This window comes from Lonchura striata, chromosome 1 (assembly GCF_050655825.1).
Source record: "Lonchura striata isolate lonStrDom1 chromosome 1, ASM5065582v1, whole genome shotgun sequence".
In the NCBI taxonomy this organism is placed as follows: domain Eukaryota; kingdom Metazoa; phylum Chordata; class Aves; order Passeriformes; family Estrildidae; genus Lonchura; species Lonchura striata.
The window spans coordinates 28,567,475-28,594,967 of NC_140703.1; the positions used below are offsets into that span (position 1 = coordinate 28,567,475).

Below are 27,493 nucleotides of genomic sequence, written 5' to 3' on the forward strand. Positions count from 1 at the left end.
CCAGTTTGCAGGACATCACAGTGGTTCCTTCCATCCAGAACCCTTCTGTGACCTCTTCCTAGGAGCCTCCACAAGCCCCTGTCAGCACTCTTTCTCCCTAACCACTTTTACAATCACCTTTGCCTCAGGACCTTGCTCTGGACTTTCCATGTGTAAAAATGGCTCTTGCTCTTGGAATACCCTTCCCTTAGATCATCTCAGCCATTCTCCCATGCACACCATGGATCTCAGCTGAAGAGTGGTGAGAACCACCAATGCCCTGGACTGCAGATGCCCCTGCTCTTTCCCTCCAGCTATCTGCATTACTTTCATAAACCAAAAGGGATGGGTGAATTCAGTAAGAATACAACGACAAATTTGTGACTGTTACCCAGGGACAGCAAGATTATTTGCTCTCTGAGGTCTGGAAATGAAAGTTTTGCTCTTTGCTTTGCTATAGTTTCCTTGGGTAAAAGCCTGGGTAAGCCCCTTTCTGCTCACTATCTCCCCTCCATAAAACAAAATCACTCTCCTGTTTTGCAGAGGCGCTGTGAGGTTATCTCATTCAGCATTTGATGTTGCAGAAGGAACTTCAGAAGACAACTACCAGCTCTTGCAAATGTATCCAACTTCTTTCCCTGTCTGTGGTATTTAATTCTCTTTGATTTATGGCTTGCTAAAAAGCCAGACCAATTTCTGCTCAAGGAAAGCTGTGTCTCCCATACAATTTTCCTCCTAAATCATCAAAACTGCAATAAAAAAGAACCCTGGAGAGGCATGCAGTCCTTGCTTCACTCAAGTGTTAATGTCCCTAACCTCAGGACTGTTCATGTGGAAAAAAGTGACACTTTTAAATAATGGGAAGAGGAGTGGGTCCATTTCACCTCAAGAAAGTGCTGTGCAAATAAAGCAGTGATATTTCACAGGGCACCATGGCCCTAGTCCTGAGCCACAGTCACCACAATGCGATGAGCCAGTTGGGGCTGCTGGGAGCTCTGGTGTTTGCATTGGCAGGTTTTTACAGAAGTGATGGGGTCACGAGGGTTATGTCCACTGAAGCCAACAGCAATGTTTATTTTCACTCTGTTGTGTAAGTCCCACTTTGTACCTGTGTAACTTGGCTGAATGCAGTGATGTAACACTGAAATAACAAAATGAGCTCAATGTTTGTTTTAGATATCACCTGCCAACCTAGAACTTTCTTAAATCTCTCTCTCGAGAAATAAAAGAAAAGGACTTAAGAGGAATGAAATAAAACCTGCAAACACTGTAATCAACGACCTGAAACATTTACTATATCAAGGCCAGATAATGCATGAGTTTTTACAGGTCTCTTGGTGGCTGCTGAATAATAAGGCATATATGTTCTTACCTTATTCTGCTTTCTATATTATTCTCATGCCACTGATAATCCTACTTCCATTGATTGCTGTTTAATGTAGCTTTGACATGACTTAAACATAACCAGTCACAGTAAATATAATGAAGGGAGATACTGAATTAAGGGCTAGTATTAAGAGCATAAGACTGGAAGACTTGGGCTCTCTTTCTGGCTTGTCCATTCATTTCTCTCACGGTCTTAGGTGATAGGTGCTATTTTGACCCTTTTTCCTTTTGTCTCTCCGTTAACAATTCTGCTAAGAAGCATTAACTCTCTGGGTCTTCACTCTCTAGGTGTCTGCCCCATGGTCTGGTGGAGTACTGCTCTATTAAAGGCAAAAAGCTCACATGCAGCCAGGGCTGAAACTACTCCCTGACTCCCAAGTCAGCTTCTCAACTGCCTCAGTGGGATGAGCAAGATCCAGGGGGTTCTGCTTTCTTCACAACACCATTGCTTTGCCTTCCCTGCCACATCCCCTGTGTTACAGCCTTGCAGCATCTTGTAACAGGAGGCACAATCAATCGTCCAGTACCCCATTGCTGTCCCTCTTCTTCTGGGGCAATACAGGAGAGAGGATGTGGAGGTTGGAAGCAAGGTCAGTACTGAGCCAAACCAGCACCCAGCTCCACACATTTTTCCCAATTTTAAGTCCCTCTCTGCTCTCTTCTGATGAAACATCAAGTTCATTTAGGACTCAAATTTCAAACATGAGGTCAAGCACCAATTTACAAACACTTCTGTGGTGGAGAGATTTCTGCTTCCAGAGACACTTACATACACACACCGGTTCATTTTAAAGAGATTAAAACAAACACCCAGCACCTAAACATTAAAAATAAAGTAAGGTGATAGTTTAGGCAGGAGCATGCCTCATTATGGGCTCTCTGATCATCTGGACCATTATTGTCAGAAAGAGAAAATAATGGTTTCTCTCTGTGTCAGGGCTGTTTCATTGTACTCAGCAGCTCTCCTGAGATCTCTAATGGTGGGGGTCAGATGGGTCCCTCTCCCACCTGCCTTAAAAGCTCAGAGTGTATGGGCAACCTGAGATCAGTCCCATGGCTTTCTGGCTTGAAGGCAACCAGAGAGAAAACACTAGCTGCTAGAAAGTTGTCCCAAAAGCACAGCTATTGGGTGGGTGCTGTGGGTGCTGTTGCTCCCTCAGCTGTGCCAAAGTAGCACCTGCCCCTGCAGCTGCTGCCTGTGGGATGGTGTGGAAACCTTCACTGCCACCAGGTGTGGGGCAGGCAGGTCTCCTCTTCCCACCCAAATCCCACCAGCACTACCTGTACAGCAGTGGCTGAAGGGGAGGGGGGCCTGGATGAACCCCAGTGTACCCTCCTTATGGCAGCAGGATCCCTTGATTATCAACTTATGCTGTGCTTCTGTTGAAGCTGTGTATTTATTTAGCTTTTTTCAAGCTGTGCAGTTTCTCCCTGTCATCTGTTGGGGATAATCTTTCCCTCCTACACTCAAGCTGTGCCCTTTTGCTTCTATAGAAAATAACAACCTCCTTTTACTCCTCTTCTCCTCCCCTAAGGATGGCTTTCTTTCCCCCCTACACACTTTCTCCACAAAGCCCCCCAAGCTGTCGGAGCAGGGAATGGACAAAGGTGTGTGTTGTGAATTGGGGTGGAAATGCAAGACCTTGAAACCAAAACTGGGCAAAGACCTGAATTCCAGGCCACAGAGGCTGATACTGTCCCCAGCAGATGTGGTTTGCATGTGATTTGGCAGCAGAAACACACTCAGACTAAAGCCCTCAAGCCTGACATCAGAGGTGTTACAAACTCTGTGGCATGTGGGAAGGATGAGGTCTTCATATTTTTTCCCTGTTCTACCTGCATTTAACAGTGGAAATCCCAGTGTCCCTCAGGACCCAACCTTTCCAGCACCCTCATTTTGGGATCACTGGATTTTCTGAGCACGTGCTACTCACGTCCGTGACGTTCACTATCCCGATCTGTGGTCTGAACAGGTCGATCTTGAAGGTCTTCTCCCAGTAAGTGATGAGCTGCAGGAGTGACACACAAGGCTCAGTCAGGGGTGCTTGCAAGGCCCCGTGGCATCAGTTCAGTCAGCTGGGCTGGGGAGTGAGGAATGTGCATCCGTGTGTGCACGGGAGAGAGGAGAGGCTGAACGCAAGCTTGGGCTGCCACGCGTGGCAAAGGAAAGTGCCAAATCCAGAGGTGTTCCCTTCTTGGGAGGCAGACCCAAACAAGCAGCTTTCAAGGGGATGCCTGTGGTCCAGTTTCCCATCCTTCCCTGTCCCAGATTCCCTGGGGCAATTCCTGCACATGCACACCCCCTCATGCCCATCCCATCCATGAGTTAAACCAAGAAAGGCAAAAAGCCTCTGCCACTCACCAAAGGAAAGTCATCAGGGTCAATCCAAACAATGCTCAGGTCGGGATTATCAGTGTTGTCCCTGGCAACCTGCTTCAGGATTTCCAGGAACTCAAAACCATCTGGAATGATATATGAACCACTGCAACTCTCCTGCAAATGCACAGGCACTTTTTTTTTTTTTTTTTTTTTTTGCTTCTGGGGTTTCCAGCTTCCCTGGCTCCCCTATGCACACAGGAGTTGTTTATAGTTCTCATTAAAATGCTGTCTCCCAGTGCTTTCTTTTGATAATAAGGCTTTTAATTCCAAGCATCCTCCTCGGGTATTGAAATTAGTTACACATGAATTAAGCCCTATAATCCTTCCGTGGAGTGGAACAATGTCACTATTTTCTTGTGGTGAGGAGGAACTGAGCCCCCAAGAGGCCAAATCTTTCCGATTTGCTGATGGCTCTGAGAAGCATCAATGCCATGGCTTTTCAGGGGTAGGTTGCTTTGTGTTTCCCACATGCCTATCCCACACCCAGCCCTCAGCACTATCCCAGAGTGCACAGCAAGATGGATGCAGACTTAGGGAGTGAATCCTGGTACTGGGGCAGAGGGAATGACGTTTAATTTCCCAGGCAATCATCCATGTCTATCCAAAATTTGAGTCCTGGCTAGCACATCTGCTAGCATAAACATCCAGCAGGTGTTTACAATGCAAAAAAAGCATATGAAAATGCACTTTCTTGAAGGATGGAGGGTCACACAAGGAAGAAAATGGTCTCCTACCTGGATCATCTTCTTCAGCAAAAGCTACAATGTGAATACCCTCCATGTCATCCTCCTGGAAACAACACAACTATTACTGATAGGGCAGGAAGAGAGGACAGAGTTTGGGTGGTTGCTGGAGATAGGAGCAGTGGGATGCCTTCAAAAAGGACAATTACAAAGGGAGGCTAGATCCTCACTGAGAAACCAGAGATGGGAGCTGAGGGGAGGCTGACTCATAAAGGTATTTAGTGCTGAAGGAGGTAGTTTGGGTAGTGTTGCTGAAACTCTGCAGGTAAATATTAGGTGGACATCATTATGGCAATGGCAAGGGAGCTTCTGATGATGTGAGGCAAAAGCTTCTCTGCAGAAAAGGTCAAGGGCTCTCTAGGATGAGAATAGAGGCTCCCCCTTCATGTCTGAGGCCACCTACCCTCATTAATTTTCAGCTCTCAGGGGATGGTCTGCAAGGAAATAAAGGTCTGCCAAAATGCTCAGCTCCAAAACATGCTCCTTGGGGCCAGCAAAGGAGGTTTTCTGACAATATGAGAGGCAAGGTGTCTCATTTGGGTCCCTATTTGAAGGTGAAGGGTCTCTGCTTTAGGTGAGGGTCTCTGTGAGCAGTGAGGGAAATTGAGTGGGGGGCTCATTTCAGAGCTCCAATGAGGGGAGGACAGAAATTACAGCCCGGTGGATTACTTTTCTCCATGAAACACATGAGTAATGATATTGGCAAAGGCCAATGGATCTGCTGGCCAGTTCATCATCTGCCTGCTATGAATGTCATCTCTGAATTATCCCATGGATCGGTTTCGCCTTCCTCACCCGCTGTCGGTCCCAGTTTCTATTTCAATTGGTTTTAATACAAGAAAAAATTCCCATCTAAATGCTAATTTCTTTTCCCTTCTGAGACCAGAGGTGACAAAGCCACCATCAAATAGTGAAAGGGAAAAAAACCCTGAAAGATTAAGTGGAAAACATTATCTTTAAAAACAATAGCGGATGCTCAGCCTTTGTGGACGTCTTCAGGGAATATGTTTTCACCAGGACATTCCAGGCAGATTTATTGGGATTCAGACCACATTTAGCTGGCAAAATTTACACTGTTGCTTTTTCTTCATATTCACCAGCAGCATTGTCAGACAGTAAAATAAAAAGTATATATATATATATATATATATGCCATATATAATTACATGTATCTACTGATATAATGCAGCTCTATTCTGGCCTACAAGGCAGCAAACAAAAGTGGACTAACTCCAGTGAAAGCAGTGAAGATGTTGTGAACTGGCAGTGAGATCAGAACCCAGCCCTCTGTCTTCTCTAGTTATGAGCCCACTGCTTGTAGCAGAGGCAAGCTCTGTATTCCCAGGCTGCTGGTTGAGCAAGCATCCCACCAATGGGAATTCACACTTTTCATGAGGCTATTTGAGAATATGGTCCATATGAAAGTGAAACCACTGCACATGTAATTTGGGTCTCACTGAAACGCCATTAAAAAACCTTGGAGGGGCTTTGGTGGATCTTGGAAACTGTTTTCTATAAAGAATCTGTATTTCAAAACAAAATGAAAAGCTATTGTGCCTAAGTGACTAATAACTCCTGGTTCAGCTTTATTACCTCTTGCCTTGCTGTATTAAAGACTCCCAAGGTTTTTGCCACTTTAGAGTCCTGTGGTGTTTCATGTTACACAGCCAAGATGGGGACATCTAAATGCTGTTGTAAATGTGTCAAGCCTTTTGGAAGAATGACTGCATCTTCCTTAGTGTCTGTTAAGCACCTGTTCAGCTTTGTTTTTCAGCGTTCCTCTGGCACTTGAGAGCCCCTGACTAGCTTTCAACACCATATTCACTCACAGCGAAGGGATAATTTGTTACACACAATTTTTCTTTCATTTTCACCCTTCTCTTCCCCACCCGTGCAGACCTCGAGAGTCCTCTGTGTGCGATAAGGGACAAAATTCTGGTTGGTTCTTTAGAGTTGCTGATTTGCATCTTATTTGCACTGTGAGAAGTGCAGTCAATGCACGATCTGCTTTGAAATCTGTATAATTAACTGTACTGCCTGCCTTACATTTTGAATTGCACAACTAGGTTGGATGTTAGGAAGCAATTCCTTACTGTGAAGGTAGTGAGGCACTAGAACAGGTTGTCCAGAGAAGTGTTGGATGTCCCAGTCCCTGGAAGTGTGCAGGGTCAGGTTGGACGGGGCTTTGAGCAACCTGGTCTAGTGGAAGGTGTCCCTGCCACAGCAGGGGACTGGAACAAATGATCTTTAAGGTCCCTTTGAGCCCAAACCAGTCTATGGTTCTGTGAGTTTCCATGAGACATCTGCACAATCTCCATAGCTCACCCAGTGAGCAGGCCACAGAAATCACCCCACCAGCAGCTCTGGTGTCCTCAGCACCTAGCTGAGATGGGGCATCCTTGGTCAGGATCACTACACTGGCCCCACACCTGCCTGGCACACTGCTTAGCTTTCCCTCTTCCTCCTGTGAAGCAAGCAGGAGTCAGCCCAGCTCTCCATCACTGCTGCACAAAGCCTTGGAGCACCCTGTTTGAACTGAGGCTCTAGGCAGTGCAGACAAGGCTTTCCCTTTTTCCCAGAAGAGAGAGAATAACTTTGCAAGGAAGGAAAGGTTATGTTTTGCCCAGGCAGAGGCTAGAGCTCTTGAGCAGCAGTTTCTTGTTGGAAGCTGGCAGGGGACACGATGGTTCCCATCCCATGTGCTTACCCACGTCTCAAACATGTCCTCTGGGCGCAGCTTCCTCAAGGTGGCTCTGAAAGGAAGACAGAAATGTTCTTTGAGGACATATCCAGCACTGCCACATGTGACACTGTCAGCAGCATGGGAAAAGTCACCATGGCACATTTAGCCGGTGGCTGGAGCTAGCCACCACATTTTGAATGCAAAAACGGGGGCACTGTAGGTCAATTTATGCTTTTATTTTTGGTGATAAAACCCTGCCCATGGCCCCGCTGAAGTTACTGCAGCCACTGTTTTTGCTTGGGAATATGAGACACCTCTCTGTGCTGGGATGTGCTGATGAATTAGTCCCACACATGGCAGACTGTTCTGTGCTGCCACAGCTCTCTCCACACAGAGGAGCAGGCACAACTTTCCCAGGCATTGTCCTGGGGAAGGCTGTGAGAAGATCAGAGAAAAGAATGAGAAACAATTCTTATCTCCACTTGCTGCACCTGTTATTGTGCACATGTGGAATGTGTTGTGGAGATTTGTTTGCTAAAGGGTGATTTCTTAATTGGCCACTGGTGATGGTATTTGGATTTCAAGGACCAATCTGGTCTGTCTGTATCTGACTGTCTGAAAGGATGATTAGTTTCTTAGTCAGTATAGTATAATATAGTAGAATAAAGTGATTGATCAGCCTTCTGGAACCATGAGGTCAATGCTAATTATTGCCCAGCTGGAGGCCTGTGACGACAATTCTGTCTGTGCTGAGACCATGAGACCACATTCACTTTTTTTTTTTTTTTTTTTGAGTCTCTGGAACATTCCTAATGGGCTCTGTCCCCCCTTTCTCCTGGTTTCAGAACAGAAATCTTTCCCATCTCTGCTAAAGCAAAGAAGACAGAATTAACTCCGGGAAGAAAATTTGGTTCCTAACAACCACTGACAAGAAAATTTAAGCCCTAATTCTGGTCAAAGCAATTTTTTTTGAGAAGTAGTTCATAAAGGAAAAAATATTCATTTTCAGACTCGGCTGTAGCAGGAAGCCTGGCAGGCTGTTGACTGTGGTGTTAGAGGGACACCCAAGGAACACAAAGCCATAGGAGACAAACACAAATCATCCTTTGCACATCTGCTTGCTGTGGTATCAGCTGTTTGGAGAGGATCCCCCAGCAGAGCAGGTCTCCCTGGCTGACTTGCCCCAGGACCTGCTGCAAAGAGAAGTGTCAGTGTGTGAGGTTTTAGAACAGATTGGTAGGAGTGGTAGCATGTTGGCAGAAACAGGTAGTATAAGTGAGATGTCACTTCAGTTTGCCTCACAAACAGAGCAGTGGAAACAAGGGAACATTTTTAGAGGTTCCTAAAGCACCTGAGGAACCACAGAACTGAATTCCAGTTAGATCAGAGGAGGAGAATCTCCTGTGGATAAATAACATTGAAAGGTGGAAATGAATGGTCAGTCTTCATGACAGAGGGAATTTACCAATTAAGATTCATAGCATATTCTTTGGCACGATCATATGCATAACATAACCTCACATAATCTGAAAAAGATGGGAAATAGGAATATGGCAGCATTTGCCTATCATATCCAATTCTTTGGCAACCAACAAAGGCCTGACTGTGAGTTGATACAGAAGATCTCTTGAGACTTGAGTGTCTGCATGATAGACAGACATATAGCAAGTAACACACTTGCAGAAAATCAGAGCTGATTGTACAGGTGCAGCAATTGGTTCTAAATTAGATGTAATTAATTTTTGCCTCTCAGGAAAGGGGCCCAGGTGTCACAAATTGAGAAAGGATCAGCTCCAAAGGAAAAAGGCCAAAAGAAGGTTGCAAACAGTTGGGAAATGGCCAAGGAGTAAAACAGACCATTATGGCAGTGGACAGCTACACTGTGAGTCTCCATAGTGAAGTTATTTGCAGTTCTGGTCATCCTATCCCAGAAATTATATGAACAACTGAAAAAGGCACTTGGAAGTGTGGGAGTGGTAAGTGAAGGTATGGAAGGCCCTCTATTTGATGAAGATTAAATAGATAATAATTCTTTATCTTGTGGCAGAGATGACTGAAGAGGATTTTGGCAAATATGCTAAAAAATGGGAATGGTAAAGAAAACAAGAATTGTTTAGAACATGGCCAAGGCTCTAATAATGTCAAGGTTGCAGATTTGATCCCTGCACAGGCCATTCACTTAAGAGTTGGACTTGATGATCCTTATGAGTCCTTTCCAACTCAGAATATTCTGTGATTGTCTCCCTACCTTAAGTATTAATCATTGTTCCTCTTAAGAAAGAGATAGTAGGTGCCCAGAGATATTATTAGGTAGCAGGTGTAAACGAAACAAATAAGAATGGGCTTTTAATAACAATGCATATTTGAGCTGCTGAACTCGTTGCAATTTGGTACATTCAGCATCAAAACAGAAATACGGTAAAAAAAGCTATAGAAATGGAAGAAATAGCCACTAAACACAAGATCAGGGATACAGTTTTTGAACCAGCAAATCCTTTCATTGTTGATGATACTAAACTAGAGATTAAATCAGGTGAATGCATATTATGTATTTGGCTTTTAAGATACTTTTCCTAGCTGTTCTCTGGGGGAAGCTCTTGGAGAAAGGAAACTCAGTGGGAAGGGTCTGGCCACACCCACATGCACTGATGGCTGTGTTGACTCTGGATACTTCCCTGCGTTGGAGGAGTGAAGCAGCTGGGGTTTTGGTAAATAAGAGAGAGCAGAATTCAGCCCCATGAGGCTACACCACAACTACAGAGAAGTGGGGGTCCTACCCTGGCATTTTGCATGTGAAAGAGGCATCACCCCAGAGGACTGCACCATGTAATTTCTGTTTATGCAACTGAGAGTGAAATCTTGGCTGAGACCTTGGAATGGCAGTGATCACTATGCTCAGATGGACACCCATCTGTGCAGCCTTGGATGGGTCACCCCATGGTGCTGAGCACCAGCTTCCTGACCTTCTTCTGTGGAGAGGATGAACTTTCCTCCCACAGCCTGCAGCTGCCCAGCTGAGTTGTTATAGGGAACCAGCACATGGCACCTGCTGAGGTTGCTCCATTTTAATCTACAAATCATCTCCATGTCTGTCTAATTCCAGCCTGTGGCTTTAGGTCCTTTACTGGTGGCAAGGCAGCATGAAACACTTCTGCTCTGAGAAGCTCAGCATGAACCACTGGGAACATATTGCTGTCACTCCCGTCTTCTTCCCCTGCCATGGAGCACCTTGTCAGGTTTGGGATTTCAGACATATTGTTTTATGGACTCCTTTTAATTGTTTTCTGAGCTTTGGTACTTGCAAAATACATGCCCACCCCCTTGCTTCTACCAAGCATCACAAAACATCCTGAAATATCTAAGACTTGGGGAAATTCCACTGCAAGTTTGTGCTGGTGAGAAGTTTGCCTTATTGGGATATAATTTAGATGGCTGTGTTTAATCAGCTTTCTGATGCTGCTTGACAGAAGGAGCTTGGGGAAAAGAAAATGGGAGGGACTAAGGCCAAGAAGCCTAGAAGGTCAGCAAAGTGAATTGTGGGTACATGGAAGATAGAGGAGTCCTTCATATTTCAGAAAAAGCAGAGAACTGTTTCTGGTGAGTCTCAGATTCTGGAGATGATCTCCTGTCTGTGTCAACACAGACCTCCAGCTGAGCCTGATTTGACATGCCCCCTCTATATAGATGGCCCTGCTTTCCTCAAACTCATCTGGCCCCTTGATTGTCTGCTGAGAAGTGCAGTTGTAGGAGCAGCAGGTAGCCTGTGTCACTCTCCTGAGAGGTGTTTCTAAGGGTATAAAAATACAGCACCTCCAGGCAGTTGTGCCCCTCCACTTAACTCTCTGCTTTTACACAGGATCAGCCTCTCCAGTGACTTCCAGACTATTTTTGTAGCTGAGTCCCTAAGCAACTGTGCAATAAACCTGATTGCAAAAAGCACGAGCATCCACAGCTCCTGCCGAGTTGATCAAGCACTGTAGGTGCTCAGCATTGTTCCTATAACACAGCTGTGGCTTCTTCTCTGTGCCTAGAGTCAGCAGGAGCCTCTTAGTCCATTGTGGCTCCTGTGAGTTTGGTCTGAGCTGAGAGATTGCCTCCAGACATGTCTGACATCAGGAGAGTAATACACCCATTAGTAAAGCTGCTTTCGGGAAGGAGGAGATTGGACAGGATTTGGATTTGGCTGGAGAGGGTCATCTTCTGTACAGACCTAAATTAAAATCATGGGCAATTAGGGCAAGGATTTCACTCTCCACTGCCTTCCAACCTCACTGCTTTTTGAATGAGGACTAACCAGGGAGGAGAAAGAGCAGGAGGAGGGAAGCTGTGTTATCCCAGCTCCCTTGTGGTGAACTATTACTGCTGCACAGATACTTGCACCTCTGGGAGTAGGAAAAAACCAGCAATTTCACAATTTCAAACTTGGGTCAGAAAATCATCAAAAGTGGTCATCATCCTAATGTTTTTTGACAGTGATGCCCTAGAGAGGCAAGGTCACAATGACAGACACCTTAACCCACTTCCCCTGTCCAGGAGCATCCTGTATGCTACGTACCTTCTGTGCTCTCTCACAAAATCAACCAGCTCCTCTTCTGAGTAAGGCTTATCAGGAATGTGAACAGGCTCATCCATAAAGGGTTCATAGAAGTCCACCTCATTCATCTTTAGGCCCAGCTTCTTGGCAACCTGTTGCAGTGCAGAAGTCACAGGTGAGAGAGCCTGATGTGCCTCTTTGCCTACCCAGAGTCTTTTCTGCTGGCAGAGCTGAGATCAAGGTGCTTCTCCCAGAGCATGCACTCCTAGGGATGGCCCACAAAATAGAATGGATCTCTCCTTGTTTAAAAACCCACTGATGCCCCCTACACTACTGGTGTCAAGCAGTGGGGCAGAGCAAAGCCACAGCCTGTTGACCTAGAGAGGCTGGGTTCCAAACCCACATCAGGACCTTCTGCCTCCATGCTGCAGAAATTGCCTTTTGTCTTGCAACAGGGCCAAGATATCAATGCAGACACCAACACCACAAAATCCAGGAATGCTGAAAATGAGAAGCTGAAAGCAGACAAGAGATCTGGGAACATTCTGAGCTCTCAGCAAACAGGTGGTGGCATATGTGAGCTACCATGAAGACGTGTGGATGCTTACCCCTTTGTCAAAGGTGGCAAAGAACTTGACGTAGGGCTGGAATTGTTCAGCAGCTTCTTCAAATGCCTTGAAATCTGGAAGGAGAAAAGGGGAATGAAGAAGATATTTCAAAGACAGCTGGCCACAATCTGATCAGCCCAGAAGATATTGAGGGAAGAACAAATAGAAATTATTGCAAACTCCATCAGATGATTGCCTAGTGTTTCTTCCACCCTTTTGGGGTTTACAAAGAAGGATGATTTCATGTGCAGCAACCAAATGTGCTGTGCAGTCCTGCAGTGTTCAGGAAAGCTGCAGAACAGCATGCCACACTTAACTGGGGCTGAAATCAGCAGCTCTGTGAAGCAGGTCCAGGGGGGTAGTTCAGCCTGGGAAATCCTGGAGTTGCTCCAGTATTAGGTATTGCTGCCATTCCATAAACAGTCACCAAGTGTGGTCAGGCAGTCTTTTCCCACTGCAGGAGGATGGGGCAAGAGCCAGGTAAGTTTTGCTGTAACTGCTACCAGGTCCTCCTGAGCCTCAGGGTGAAGGAAAGATGCTCTCAGCCTGGCAGGGGAATTTTACAACAGGCATTTCCCACCTTCCTTCCAAGTAGTTATTTCTGAACAGTATTAGGGTCACAGCCCTGTCCAAGCTGCCCTGCAGCCCAGTTTGAGAAAGATGAAGGGAGAGGTGGGTGGGCTGTTGCATTGAAGACCTGGTGATATGTGGCTTGTTTACCTAGGAACACCTGTCCTTCTGCTAAGGGCAGGACATGCCAGCGTGGGATGCACACTGCCAGCACTGCCCAGATAGCAGGGAGAGCACCTGGGCTGTGGGGCAAGAACTGTGGGGCTTGACAGGGAGATTCTCACGTGAGAATTTTTCTAGGCTTGTGAAAGTTGGGTTTGCCCAGAATGGTCCCTGAGCTGCACATCCCTCAGGGCATGGGACCAGCCTCTTCCCACTCTTGGGGCTCAGCAAGGAGGAACAGGCCAGTGCCTCTGCCAGGCTGCCCCCAAGGGCCCTGCTTACTGCTGCTGTATGTTTGCAATGGTATAATATTTAATGTGTGTCCCCCTTTCCCTTCCCTCCTTCCTTCTTTGATCCTTTGAGCTCACTGCTCGCAAGAAGGGGCACTTTGCTCCTTTTAGTTGCTTCTCACAGTGTAACTGTGTGTAACTGAGCTGCTCTCTCAGCTGATTTTTGGGTGAGGTAAACTCACTTTACTGCAGGAACCCCTGGATTATGGCCCTCCTCTCTTGCCAGCAGACACTTTGCAGAAGGGTCACCGATGTTGGTGTAGGACTGGGCTCATGCATTACACCAGCAGAAATTTGGCTGCAAATGCACTTATCCCCCAGCAACTTTCACTGTCACAGGCTGCCATATATCACACCACCCTTCATGTTCATGCAGAACAACCAGTGCCCATCCCCTAGAGCTCCCAGGCAGGCTCCAAGGAGGAACATGTTTATCTTACGTTCTGAGTCTTCTCCCTTGAAGTAGCCGATGAGTTTGATTTCGTCGTCGATCTGGTCAAAGGCCTGAAGCTCCAGCTTGCTGTTTATGACCTCCACGGGGTCTTCTAGCAACTGCCATGACAAATGCATGTGGTAACACAGTGATTTGCAGCACCAACCTATGCGTGGCAGGGTGTGTCACAAGCAGCCTAAGCAGGGAGAAAGAGGTCACCCAATTTCTCTGCTGTTGGAAACCCTACTTAGTGCTCTCTGCCTTAATGTGAGGAGCCGAGAGAAGAGGGTCACCTTCAAAGGGAGATGTTCACTGCAGAGGTGGAAGCATTGAGAGGAGGCTGGTAGAGGACTAGGTAACCCAAATGAATACTGAGGGACCTACTTTGATGAGGGATAAGGAGTAGCAATTGCAGCTGGCTTTAAGGAGGCCAAGTTGAAAGGAGCTGGTGTGATCATTGTGAACATCTATGAATGATACCTGTGTATCTAAATCTATATTTTTTTTCAAGTGTCATTTGCTGGAAGAGGTCATTGCAAAGATCTTGCTTTTGAAAAACATTAAAACCAGCATGCTGGAGGGTAGCCAAACAGTGGTTTGGAGCAGTATAAAGTCTGGATGTGAATTTTCCTGGCTGGTCCTCCTCCTGTGCAAAATAGTTACAACCTATTCTTTGGTCCTGCACACATCACAATGTTAATGAGGATGTTGCAAGACCTGTCTGGCACTTCAGACTCTCATTGATCCAAACTTTGTTTCTCTTTTCTTAACTAGTCATTGCTGGTGAAAAGGTTCAGTCTGATTATTTTGCCCAGCAATAGTGGTATAAATCAAGTGTGTTTTCACTAGAAGAAAAAAAAACAGGCAAGCCACTGCCTACAGAGGAGTAGAGAACCTCTGGGTTTCTTCTGCTTTTCAGATGAGACTGCCAAGGCCCCACAGATGTGTCTGGTTTTATTTTCTTGCTTAGCCAGGTATTTTCTGAGTGGAAAACATAAAACCAGAAATCCATGCTCTCTTTCTTTTTTCACAGAACATGATTTTTCAGTGACACAATGCATGGCATAGCAAGCAAAACCTCACAAAGTGCCTTACAGCATCCTTGAGAGTGATGCTGTGGTGTGAGGCTGTGCCTTTGCTGTGCCTGCAGCAGCATGTGCAATTTCCTGCTGCAGTAGTGGCCTGAGCCATGGGAACCTGGGATCCCACTGCTGCAGGGTCATGGCAAAGCTCTTCCCTGCCTGTGATCCTTATGGGTAGGGCCCATAAGTCCCTGAAGCCACCTGCATGTGTTTTGGTCACTATACCTGGTGCACACAGCCACAGACATTGTCATGGGAGAGCTGAGGTCCTAGGGATCTGTCTTAATTCCCCGGCCATGCCTCTCCTCACCAGCAGTCCTGAACCACAGGTGGCTGTGTAGGTAACCTGTCACCCTGGGAAACAAACCCTGCCAGCTCTCCTGATCACCTTACCTCCCTTATCTGCATTACTGCATGGCCACTTAGAAAGAAAGCCTCACTTCAAAGGAAAGCCAAACCACTGCAAAATGTTTTCATTTATAAAGCAAAGACCATGGGTTTTGTTGCCTCTCCTAAGAATAAAATGTAAATAAAGAGAAGTGTGACATGTAGATGTGGGATTCAGCATCACTTTGCATTTAGGCACAAAGGTGAATACCTCATTGTGCCCATGCACAAAAATGACCCAGGACCATTTAGTTCTAGGACCCTGTTCTCCTCTCACTCGTGGCAGTGCAATTTGGCAAGTTCACTGAAGAGGTGCTATGTTGCTTATGTCTAGAAAGGGGCAAATAGTTTGCAATATAAGCCTTTTTCACTGAGCTCTTTTTAGTTGCTCTATGAGAACCCTACTTCTTGGATATTGTTTTTTTGAAAATAGCTCTTTAAAAAAAAAAATAAAAAAGAAAGCATGAAAGATTATGCAAATGGCAAAGTGTTTTCACACAAGATTGCTAAGTGAGGTGGGTGAACAGCAGTCAGTTATAAGGATTGTAGCTGATTTCCATTCAAATACTCTATATAGGAAATAGGGGAGGTTGTCTCTAAGATATAAGGTATTTAGTGGTATATAAGAGTACCACATTTCCTGGGAGCTCATGGTCAGACAGGTATTGGGGAAGATGCCAAATGCCATCTCTACCAGTGAATAGCAAAAAGGGATGAAATTTCAAACAAAAGTACACCTGTTTTTTTAGCAAACTAAGTATTTGCAGGGTCTTCTCTTAGAGGTTTTATCTAGCTCTGAGCTTATCTGTGCTTACATCCAAGAGGAATTCCACCAAGACATCTGCAGACAGTTCCCCATCAAATTCAACCAAACGCTCGTCCTTAAAGACATAGAGACTTCCCTCTTCAAGCAAGCCTGAAAGAAGAAGAGAGGAAACAATAACTGGTTAACATGTTGTTAAAAACATGTTTAGTGCAGAGTGTCTTCCTTGTTATCCCAGCAATTCCTCCTGGAAAAATGCAATTGCCAGTTTGCTGTGTTGGTCTAGTTAGAAACAACCTGAGTAATGACACAGGGGACAAACTTCAGCCAGAACGGGTGCAAACTTCTTCCCAAATGTTGAACTTTTCATTCAGGTCACAGTTTGGTCTCAACTGGAAAAGTTCTGCACCAGAAACTTGTTTTAGCTTGGCTGTCTATCTTGCAGTAAATACTGGGCTCTAACTGGCAGCTCAGAGTTTAACAACCTGTCACTATATGGAAATTGGATTTTGATTTGGGTTGTGCTCACTGTCCAGAGAAGGCTGAACTATGTGAGCATCACCAGTGACCTGAAAGTGAGCTTCAAACTGTCTGAGGCTTAGCTGGCCTTGGCAAAAGGGTTAGAAACCAATGATAGGGATACCACAGACTTCAGGGTGACAGATTTCAATGCTCTATCATCAGACTGAGGACCGAGTGCCACAGAACCTTGTTAGAGGCTCCAAAATCAAAAGCACTGGTCTCCTGTGATGCAGGATGGCAGGGTACCACTGGCCAAGGAGGTTGGTAGTTTGTTCCTTCTTGGAGAGGCAGAAGCTCTTGTCTTTAGTTTAGCTCCCATTAGCACTCACAGCCTCCAATTTAAGAAAGAAAATGACAGTCCAATATGCTTAAACCTTAGGTTTAGTGGTATATTTGTGTACTGTTGTATTAATGTGGCACAGTATTTCCATATTGCTTTGTGAGCTAAAATATGAAGGGAGCTTCCCCAGGAAGGCAGCTGTGTCCAGGGGTGAGCAATGCAGCACCCTTCCACCTTTAGAGCAGATTTCCTTTTTCACTCTGGGGAAAAAGCCAGAGTGATTGGCACCTGACTGCCAAACCACTGCAAGGCTGTGGCTGCCCCAGCTGTTGACAGGGATCGCTGGGTCATGGGGCTGATGCCATTTGGGGGATTAAGTGTTTTCCCTGTATGTTCTGGTTCTGCACTTCTGTGTCAGTCCTGTCTCTGTGTTGGAAGAGCAGGAAGTTACTTCATGGCACCTATTTACTATTTCTGCACAGAAAGCTGTGAACTTACACCCTGTCATCATTACAGCATGAACTGACTTTCTTTTTCACTTGGTTTGGTTTTTCTGGAAGGGTCTTGGCTTGTCTCTCTTATCCTCACCCCCACCCCTGATCCTGCCCCTGTTGGGATGGGCAGATGGTCAGTGTGCAAGTGCCACCATCATCCTCCCCATCCTGGTAACAAGGATTTGGCTGATGGGACTCCCATGGACACATCACTCCCACAGTCTCTCCATACTATTCCAGAGTTATCAGACCTGGGACTCACCTAACTTTTTGGCAAGCTTGGCATCTTTCTTGGAGTCCACCATCCCAAAGCCAATGCTCCTGGGCTCCAGGACCTGAGCTGCCAGCTGTGGGAGGAAGCAGAGAGCCCAACATTAGTAGTGTTAACACCACAGGGTAGCTAAAGGGCATCATGCCCTGCCAGCATGACGTGACAGACACAAGTGACCCATATTCTGCTGTTGAACAGCACCAATGAGTGGGATGTGTCACATGCTGCCTCGCTGCTGAGATAACCCAGAGGTCACAAGGGTTGGGTTTCTTCCCATTGTGTTGCAGCAGGGAGTTTGCTGGCACTACTGTGTGCTGTTTGACACTGGCCTCAGGAGAGGGCTCCTGAGTGAACTGGGAGCACCAAAGCAGGAGGGATGGCTGGAAGGAGGGGTGGCTGTGCCACCAACACAGGTGGCCTTTGCTCTGTGGTGCCTTGGTGGCCTCCTGCAGGGTGTGTGATGTGGGCACCATGGACATTTGAACTCTGGAAGTGCATGGTGCCAGGCAGCAGTGTGTGCAGGACTCTGCAGTGTCATGTTTTCTTCCTGCATGTGGTGGGGTGGCCAAAGCAGGCTCCTTTTCCTATAAAGTGCTTGAAGTCATGCCTCCTTTAGTAAGCCCCTAGATCCTGGTCCCCTGTTTTTACTAAAGAAATGCATCTAAGCCCAGCCATGCTCATGTTCATGTTCTCACAGCTTTGTGAAACCACTGCACCCTATTCCCACCATCTTTGATGAAGGGGCCTCTTGAAGATATTGAGTTCCTGCCTGTTTTGTGAAAATAGATATGCGAGGAAAGGAGAGACGCTCTGCAAGGGCCTGGTGGTGAGAGCAACCCCGGGTGAGACCCTGTGAATTCCAGGCTCCCAGAGATGCACTGACCCTGGTAAATAGATCCACTTGTGCACTGGATGACTGACAGCCCCACCACAAGCATACTAGAGACCCTACAAGGTAGTAATGATGCTCTGAGAACCACCAAGCAGCTGTAAGAGCCTTCTCCTCCTCCCTCTCCCTTCCTGCTGCACAAATGCCTCTGATGCTGATGGTCTTCTTGCTGTTCCTCCTCCCAGCCTTGCCGGATGGTGGGGGATGATGGAGATGAGGGGTCAGGAGCCTCTGGGGCAGGAATATCCCTATTAGGGCACAGCTGTCAGTGCTTGGCAGCAGGAGGCTGGAGGGGGGCAGAAGAAAGCCATGGCCAGAGAGATGGTGGGTTGATTTATGAGGAAGCTCCCCCCCTGCCCTGGCTCATTTTAGCTCCCTCCCCCAGACTCAAAGCCAGTTTGAATGTCACCCAGCGGCACTGCCACCACAGCCACGTGGTCCCTTGGCTCCCCTGCTATAAATAGCTTCTGCCCATGCCAGGCCTCTGTGAGAGTGAGCCGTGATTAGAGGCTTTGGGGGGGCAAAAGTGGTGGGGGCTGCCACCTCATCTGTGCAACAGGGTATTGTAAAATGCAGTGGGAAGAAATTATGATGTTCAACTCTAGTTCAGAAGGCTGGATGATTTCTTTATTATAACTATGCTATAATACATTAATATATGATATAAAAGAAGAACCTAAAACTACATACTTTCTAACTACCATCTCTAACTCACAGCTCATGACCCTGTTCTTGAGAGTCCCAACACAGGTGGATTGGATTGGCCATCAGGCTCAAACAATCCTCACCAGAATCCAATCAAGAAATCACCCCGGTAAACCATTCTCCAAGCACATTCCACATGAGAAAAACAAGGAGCAGAAATAGAAATTGTTTTCTCTTTCTTCTCTCTGTGCACCTCTATGAAAAATCCTGAGAGAGAGAAGAATGTTTCTGTGACAATGGGGTGTCATGGGGCCAGGCAGCTCCCTGTGCTGTCAGCCTGTCCCTGAAGTTCTGAGGGATGGTGGCAGGCACCCTGGTGATCAGAGCTTTTTGCTTGAGCAAAAAGGAGAGATGGAGAATGTAGTTGTTTTCCCCCTTCCACCAACTACACGTCCTCAGGGCTGTCCCGAAGCCCTCCAGGAGGAAAAAAAGACTCCACTGACCACCACAGCATTGCTGCAGCCTTGATCCCCCTGCAGCCACCTACCCTGTTGTCTTTAGGGACAAATGCCACCATGGGAGGCAAAAGGGGTGCCTGTGTTACACAGGAAATGAGTGTCAGTGCTCTTTCCCTGCTTTTTGCCAGTGCTTTGAAATGAAGGTAGGGCTGCAGATTCAGGGCTTGTTCTTACAGTGGACAGTGCCTGAAAGGGGCAGAGCACTTTGTGTTTGTGCATCCATTAATTAGGTTGATAAGGCACTGGTGTGGTTTGAATCCCATCTGGTGGCTCAGGCTACCTTAAAGCACCTGAGAGCAGCTGGAGCCCCATATTTGCAATGGGAGGTGGATGCCTCTTGTGAGCTCTCTAGACATCTGCAAGTGAGCTGTGGTGAGAGAAGAGATTTTATGTTTCCCTTTATGGAGATCTGCCCTGACTGGACAAAAGGATGGAGCCTGTAGGATCATCAGCTTTCTGGGACATTGTCAGCATGTCCCTGCTTGGTGGTGGTTGTGTACACCAGCAAGAGGTTCCTGACAAACACCACTTGAGGCTCTGGCTGCTCTGTGTCCAGAGGAAAACACAGAATGGCCAAGGGAAGAAGACTTGTTCAGTCATGTCCAGTCCAGTACATACATGATTTAGTTACAGTTATGTCAGCCACGTACCAGGGCAGTTTAAGCCCAATAGTTCTTGACTCCTGCACACAGGAGATGGTTAGGGTTTCTTGTGAGTTTTTGAAGGTCAGAAATATGCAGAAAAGCTGCAACACCTGCTACAGACAAGTGGTTGGATGTGAGCAGGGATGTGTGCAAGACAGGAGGCATTGATCAGGAGTCATGTATGTCAGCATGCAGCACACGCAAGGCAGCTCTTCGGAGGGGTGTGGGTGCAGTTCTGTAGCTGTGAGCATGGAAGCTTGCTGGAAAAGAGTAAGACTGTCAAGAAAATGTGGGTGATGTGATGAAAGCCTCTTTGTGTGAGACTGTGGGAGTGCTCAGTAGTCAAAAATGGTCTCAGTAATACTGGAGGTGTTCCTGTTTGTGTGGCAGGGCTTGTGTGAGTGTGTCTAGCAAGACTGTCTCCCAGAGGTGTATGTATAGTGGGTGTGAGTGTTTGGAGGTGTCCTTTGAAAGGCTCATCCCGAGATGCGCAACAGTTTGGGCATATAGGAGAGTGCTTGTGTATGGTGTGTGAGTGTGCCTGAGGGGGCAAAACTGGGAGCTCAGTGGGCAGCCTGCCTCCTCTGCAGGGACCTTCATGCCAGGGAGACAATGAGAAGAACAGAACAGCCTGAGCTCCTCTCCAGAGCAGGATCTCACAACAAGCAGGTCTTTGTGCAACATGAGACTTTCGAGAGCCCTTCCCATTGTGGCAGAGCCTGGAGGCAGGAGACTTTGCAGGGTGTTTATGGTGGTTTTGGAAGTGCAAGCTGTGCAGGGGCTGGGCATTGCTCCTGGCCTTGCTTTCTCTGCTTTCCACTGCAGCAGGTGAGTCTAACCCCTGCATAGGTGACAATACATTCTCACACCTATATTTGAACCCCAAAAGGCAGCAAAATATGGAGCATGCCAGAGGAACAGCAGTTTGGCTAATTTCCCCCTACTCATTACAGTATCAAGCATTTATATATCCCCTTACAGTATTTTCTGATTCCATAATGCTAGTGGGATTTGAATGCAGATAATGTTTCTAATCTTGACAATCCTCTTGGCTCAGGACCTTGGGACAGAGGCATCTGTAATCTAAGAGCACAGCCCCTCCTCCTCCTGCTTTTAAATTCATATTGCTCGAAGTCTTGGCCAGCCAGAGCCCTTGCCTTTGTGTCAGCCTCTATCTCTACAGCACGTAGCTTCAACAGCTGCACAGAGACATGGAGGGTAGAAACTGCCCTGGAAGAACTGGACATAACAGATCCTGCAGTCTCTGATGTAGAGCAGGAGTTTTGGGCTGGCAGAGTTGGCTGAGAGCATGAGCAAAGAGCCCAGTAGGTTGTAAATGCATGTCCCATGCACATTTTGCAGCCTTATTCTCATGTTCATGAAATCTTCACAATGCATACTTTCTACCCATAGGATCCCAAGCTGTGTCCTGTGCAGCAGAGATGTGAGTTTTGCAGCACTACTCCTTTCTCCATATCCCTCTGGTAATAACTATACTTGAATCTGGGTGAGTGTCAGGGGGTGAGTGGCCCTCTGGGATGTGTGGGAGGTTCAGCCCAAAGTGAAGCTTGAGTACTACCAAGTATGCAAGAATCCTCTCATCCTGGATGGTGTCAGCAGTTACAGGTACTCAGAATAATGGGTATGGAAAAGCACAGCTCTCTGCCCAACATCTCAGCTTCACTCCCACTGCACCTATCTGAGCCAAGCTGTGATGCTGGGAAGTTTTGGGAGATTTAAGCAGTCCTATAGGGTCATTCTGAAATTCTAGGTTATACAGAAGCAGAAATGTCACTGTCTGCCTGACCATGCTCCTATTCCTGGTGCAGGCAGCACTGATAGTGCCAAACCTTGCACTTGTCAGTTTTGCTGCTAAGTGGCAGACAAAAATCCCTCAGAGAGGGTTAAAAATGGGCTTGGAAGCGGTGGCTGCCTCAGTGACTGCATGGTCAGTTTTCATTGTGAAGTGACATTATGGCATTCTGGCCTGGGTTTTCTTCCCACTTCTCTAGCACCTGCCCAGAGCTCCCACAGACAGTAAGGCTCATCTTTCTCAGCTGCTCAGGCTTGGGAGGAAGGGCTGGGGACATTTGGGTGTCTCCAAAAGCCATCATGAGTACACTTCTCTTAACCATGGGGAGCTTTCTGGTTTGCTATTTAGCAGTGGAGGAAGAAAAAAAAAACTCCAGCAGTGCAAGGAGAGCAACAGGAAATGATGAGAAAACATCCCTCAAGGAATCTACACTCCTCTGCTGCTTCTCTTCTACTCTCTTTAATGCTGCAGTTGATGCTGATGGTCAGAAGCTGGTTGATAAAATGATGATGATTTTTTATTCCAAAATGTTAGGTTTTTATTTTCAGAAAGAGCAAGGGGAGATGGCAAGGCTTTAGTGTATTCCCCCAGAAGTTTTGAATCCTTACACAGGACTCCTGCCTACACGCTATAGTTGGCTACTCTGTTGGAGACACTGGGCAGTTTCTTGGAGAACAGAGGCCATTATTTCTTTTCCTAATGCTGTGATGTCCCCACTAGCACCCCCTTGCATACCACACTAGTAATATCTTAGGCTTTTCAATAGTTCAGGCTGTCCTGAAGCACTGAGGTGATCAAAGAGTAGGGCCAGAGGCCTGCTGAGCAGCTGCCACTAGAAAAGTCACTTTCCTGGCAGTGGAGACTGAAGGAGAGTAAGTTGGTCCCACCTTACTACAGTTTTCCACCACCTGAGCTGCTTGGAGAGGCTGAACCTCCCCTCCTAGGGATCACTACTCCTTGGACTAAAAGGCAAGTCCCCAAATATGGAACATGCAAAGGTCACTCCCTCAGAGCTGACTTTCACAGGTAATGCTTCAAAAATGCTGCCCTGGAGCTTTAATTGTTGCACAGCCGCTCAGCAGGGTCAGACATACGGCAGCGTGCTCTCTGCCTGCCTCTCTAAAGGTTTCACATAGCTAGGGCTGTATTTTTATCTGCTCCTGGCATCCCTAATTTTAGCCAGCTGCAAGCCAAAGCACAGCCTCCCCGGCCACGAGCTGACTGAGGCTGGTGCCCGTGCCACCGAGCACCCATGGGCACAGGGGCCACCTGCCACTGCTCCCAGCCGGTCCCTGCCGGCACGACATCGCAGATGTTTTGGCAACTCAGCTGTGCAATCTGCATGTCAAGGGCAAATGGGGACTTGTGTGTGTGTCTGTGTGTGTGTGTGCTGCCCCAGGAGTCTGGGCCTCAGCAGGGGCCACTCCACTAAGCTGCCCTTTCCAAAACAGAGACTGACAGTGTAGTTTGGAGGCTGTCCTCGTCCTTGATAAAAGTGATGCTGTTGCTCCCTGGTTCTCTTTCTGGCCTCAGAAAAGCTGCTTTGATATTGAAGGCTGGATGTTGCTGTGAAGCTCATGCAGGGCAAAAAGCTGGGTGCTTTAAGTGGGTGCTGAAGGAGGAAGGCATGCTTGGTATTAAGCCCATTCACCTACACATGCTCATGTCATTCCTATGCCTCTGGCTCTCAGGAAAAAGTCAGATTTCTCCAGTTTCTGACCCAAGTGAGTGCAAGCCAGTGCCTCTGAAATCCCGGAGAGTCCAGGATGCTGCAGGCGAGAGCTGGGAGCTCCCATCCTGCATCCACAGGAAGGATCAGCAAGGCAGGGCCCTGGGGAAACAGAGTGGTCCTTGAGACAAGAAAGACCTTTCCCCCAAAGAGTGAGCAGAGAGAAATAAGAACTGAAGAAAGCTTTAAATATACACAGCCCTCCTTGCACTGGGTTTGAGGTGTCAGAGGTCTGCTAGCTGATGGCAGTGTCTCTTGCCAGGCCCAGACAGGGTTCCCAGAAAAAGAACATATCATGTACAGCAGCTGGCCTTCACCGGAGCTGTGTCAAAGAGCACGCAGGAATGAGCACCATCAGCACTGCTCAGGAGGGAGCGCTGACCCTCCGGGGTGCTGGAGAGGGGAGGAGCGACTGCCTGGGAATTCAGTTCTTGGTTGCTGCTCACTCCATTTCCTTGGACAAGTTTTTTTTTTTTTTTGTTTTTTTTTTTTTTTTTTTTTTTTTTTTTTTTTTTTTTTTTTTTTTTCTCATGTATGTAGGTAAATCCCTATGTGCAAAGGGAAAAAAAAAAAAGAAAGGAGAACTTGGACCTTGCTAAGTTCTTGCATTTCTTTCCTAGGCCATGGAATTCATGCCTGATTGCATCTTTGGTCAAAAGGACCAAAAGGACATCTTTGGTCATCAGACTCAGAATCATGTCATTCAATCTCTGTCACAAAACAGTCACTGTCCATTTAAAACTCATTGGACTTTTCTCCCCTTCCTCCTCTGGTGATTAGGGGCTTTGTAGTTCCAGACTTGTTTTATTCATAGCCCATTTGTCCTTAGGCTTTGCGCTTAAATAGCTCTTCTCCCTCCCGGGTGTTTAAAAAGAATTATCATATCCCCTTTCCATTCTTCCCACAAATTAAGTTCAGCCAGTCATGGGCTTTGATTCATTTGGTTTTAGATGAAGGGCACTGGCAGACCAGGCTCTGGAGTAAGGTCAGGGTGGGCAAGCATGGCATGGCCACCCCTACCCAGTGCGCCTCACAGAGCAACAGCTGCTCCAGCCTGTGGTCAGCTCCTGCAAAATGGCAGGGTCCAGGGCAGGGAACTTGAAATGCTAACTACTAACACCACACATGTCCTCTGAGTAGGTGAGTGTGAGCTCAATCTAACCCTTCTTGGGCCCCTCACTCAGGATAAGGCCAAGAAAAAATTATCCATTGTGAGCCTGGTGAGACAATGGAACAGGTTGCCCAGAGAAAACATGGATGCCCCATCCCTGGAAGTGTTCAAGGCCAGGCTGGAGGGGCCTTGGAGCAACATGGTGTGATGACCCACCCTGAAGAGGAAGTCATACCTCATTTAGTGGAAGGTGTCCCTGCCTATGGCAGGAGGGTTGGAACTAGGTAATCTCTAAAGTCCATTCAAATCCAAACCATTTAGCATTTGTATGAAAGGTATTTCATGATACAAAAGTGAGACCCTTCCTCCTGAGAACCAGCCCAGAACAAAGACACTGGAAACTCTTGCTGGCACTTTTAGGGGACCTGACTAGCATAGCAGGATGGCAAGACTAAAGAGGATGGACTTTGCCACATTTTTCCTCAATTGAATTTCTGAAGGGAGGAGTGGCTCTGAAACTTCTGAGTCTCCATGCAGCTCAAGGTCTTGCATAGAAATGGCCTCAAATTGCACCAGGGGAAGTTTAGATTGGATATTAGGGAAAATTCCTTCGTTGAAAGGGTGGTCAGGCCCTGGGATGGCTACTCTGGAAAGTGGTGGAGTCACCATGCCTGGAAGTATTTAAAAGATGTGTAGATGTGGCACTCTGAGATACGGTTTAGTGGTGGGCTGTGCTGGGTTAATGGTTAGACTCGATGATCACAGAGAAGTTTTCCAATCTAAAATATTCCATTATTCTATCACATCTACAGAAGCTGTCTGCAACAGCTGGACTATGATAAGAGCTCTACACTTCAGGGCCAAGAAAGGCCTCAGAACCTGAGCAGACTTGGCCTTGTACTCTGCCAGCAAAGCAACCAAACCTCAAAGGGGTCTGCCATGTTTCCAGGAGACATTTGCATTCTTTAGATCCTGGGATTACAGCTGGTTTCTGCTCATGTCAGAAGAACTCAGGTTGGTACAATCCCCTCCCCAGTCATAATTTAGCAGATGAGAAAGGTGCCTTTCAAAGCACAGTTATGGCTGTGAAAGTGCAGTCTTAGGAGAGATGCTGCTCATGCAGCCAGTCCAAAGTCACTACTTGGAACCGACAGAGAGACTTCAAAGAAAGAAGCATTTCAATAATAGGTAATTCAGCCTTGGAAATTATTTTGGCCACACTTACACAGAAAGATCAAGGCACACAGTTGTCCCTAGATGTCAATGTGCCCATCTGTGAAACAGGGAGCTTTCTGTAACCTGTTTTTGTGACTGGCATATCAGTGAGTGAAATCCCCCTGGGTGCTACTGCTGAAAATCAGTACTCTGCTGGCTGTTGATGAGTTGAGACCTACTTACATGGCCTCAAAGGGGAAGTAATCAATGCACACATTTTCCTTTTCTTTTCCTTCCTCCCTTCCTTATTTTTTACATTAACTTATTTGTAGTGGGAGCACTTCTTTTGTAGACATAGAAGTCAAAACACCTCTTTTATTAGAGGCTTTTGCACTGTAAGCTTCTGCACGTATCTATCCAGCCAGATGTCCCTCATCTCTCACCTTGAGGACTTGTTCTGCACGGATCCAGAGAACTGAGAATTTCTGTGACACTGAACATGTCTTGCATATACATACTTATACTTCAACACTAAATTTTGTTGAGCCACTGTCCCAGAAACATGGCCATTTTCAAAGAAAATGTCTGAAATCTGAGTTTGTGAAACAAAAAGGAAAGGGTACTTAAAGAAAGGGCTTGGGTTTATATTTCTATTTTTACTGATATTTTATATATTTTTAAGATTTTATGTTTATATACCTAGAGATGGGGATAAAGTAGAATCTCATCTTCTGCTTCCTATGGATTTTTGGGATAAAGTACACAGACCTAAACTGATAAAACTTTATTCTGTGTTGCATCAGAAGCAGAGAGAGAGTTTTTGCTATGTATTACATGACTCTGAACTCCTATGGGAATATCTGCTCTCAAGAGGGTTCAATACCATATGAGTGAAACTACCCCCAAACCAGCTGATCTTGTACTACTTTTTCCATCCTAAGCTGGAAGCTGCAGTAATTTCAGCACTTGGAAATAAATGAATTAGAAGGTAGAGCTTACACACTGTTTAATCCTTGCCTTTTACTGGATTCAAAATCCTTCTTTCCCTTTCACACTACAGGGAAATACTGGCTGTGTTTTCCATGTGTTACAGAATTGGCCAAATATGTTCAGGGGTTTCATTTTGTTCTGCCATTTATTGCTAGAGGCTGGACTGACCTTAGGCCTCATCTGGAGAGAGGAGTACCACATCCCTCTTCTCTTTCCTCTTATCAGACTGGTTTGTGCTAGGGCTGTTCTCCATGAACTTTCAGTCCAGGGGCACTGTTACATTGAAGGGACTAAAATATCTGGGCTTGATGAGCCTCTCTTTATTAAGGATATTACACATGCACACAGATGGCAAGGGAAGAATGGCAGGGGAGCTGGGACTGAGGGAGTTTTAGCAGAAAGAGGATAGCAGAGTGCATCACAGGCAGCCTG

General features: G+C 46.5%; 1 protein-coding gene across 1 annotated transcript in view; it reads right to left on the reverse strand.

The window, feature by feature from the left end:
- CASQ2 (calsequestrin 2) overlaps positions 1-27,493 on the reverse strand; it is a 34,559-nt gene that overhangs the window by 1,951 nt on the left and 5,115 nt on the right. The window contains exons 2-10 of the mRNA XM_021548839.4: positions 17,559-17,643; positions 16,053-16,153; positions 13,776-13,887; positions 12,314-12,387; positions 11,727-11,857; positions 7,196-7,241; positions 4,480-4,534; positions 3,728-3,828; positions 3,300-3,374 (exon numbers count right to left, since the gene is read on the reverse strand). Coding sequence (XP_021404514.3) covers positions 3,300-3,374; positions 3,728-3,828; positions 4,480-4,534; positions 7,196-7,241; positions 11,727-11,857; positions 12,314-12,387; positions 13,776-13,887; positions 16,053-16,153; positions 17,559-17,643 — 780 coding nt within the window. The remainder of the gene's footprint in view (positions 1-3,299; positions 3,375-3,727; positions 3,829-4,479; positions 4,535-7,195; positions 7,242-11,726; positions 11,858-12,313; positions 12,388-13,775; positions 13,888-16,052; positions 16,154-17,558; positions 17,644-27,493) is intronic.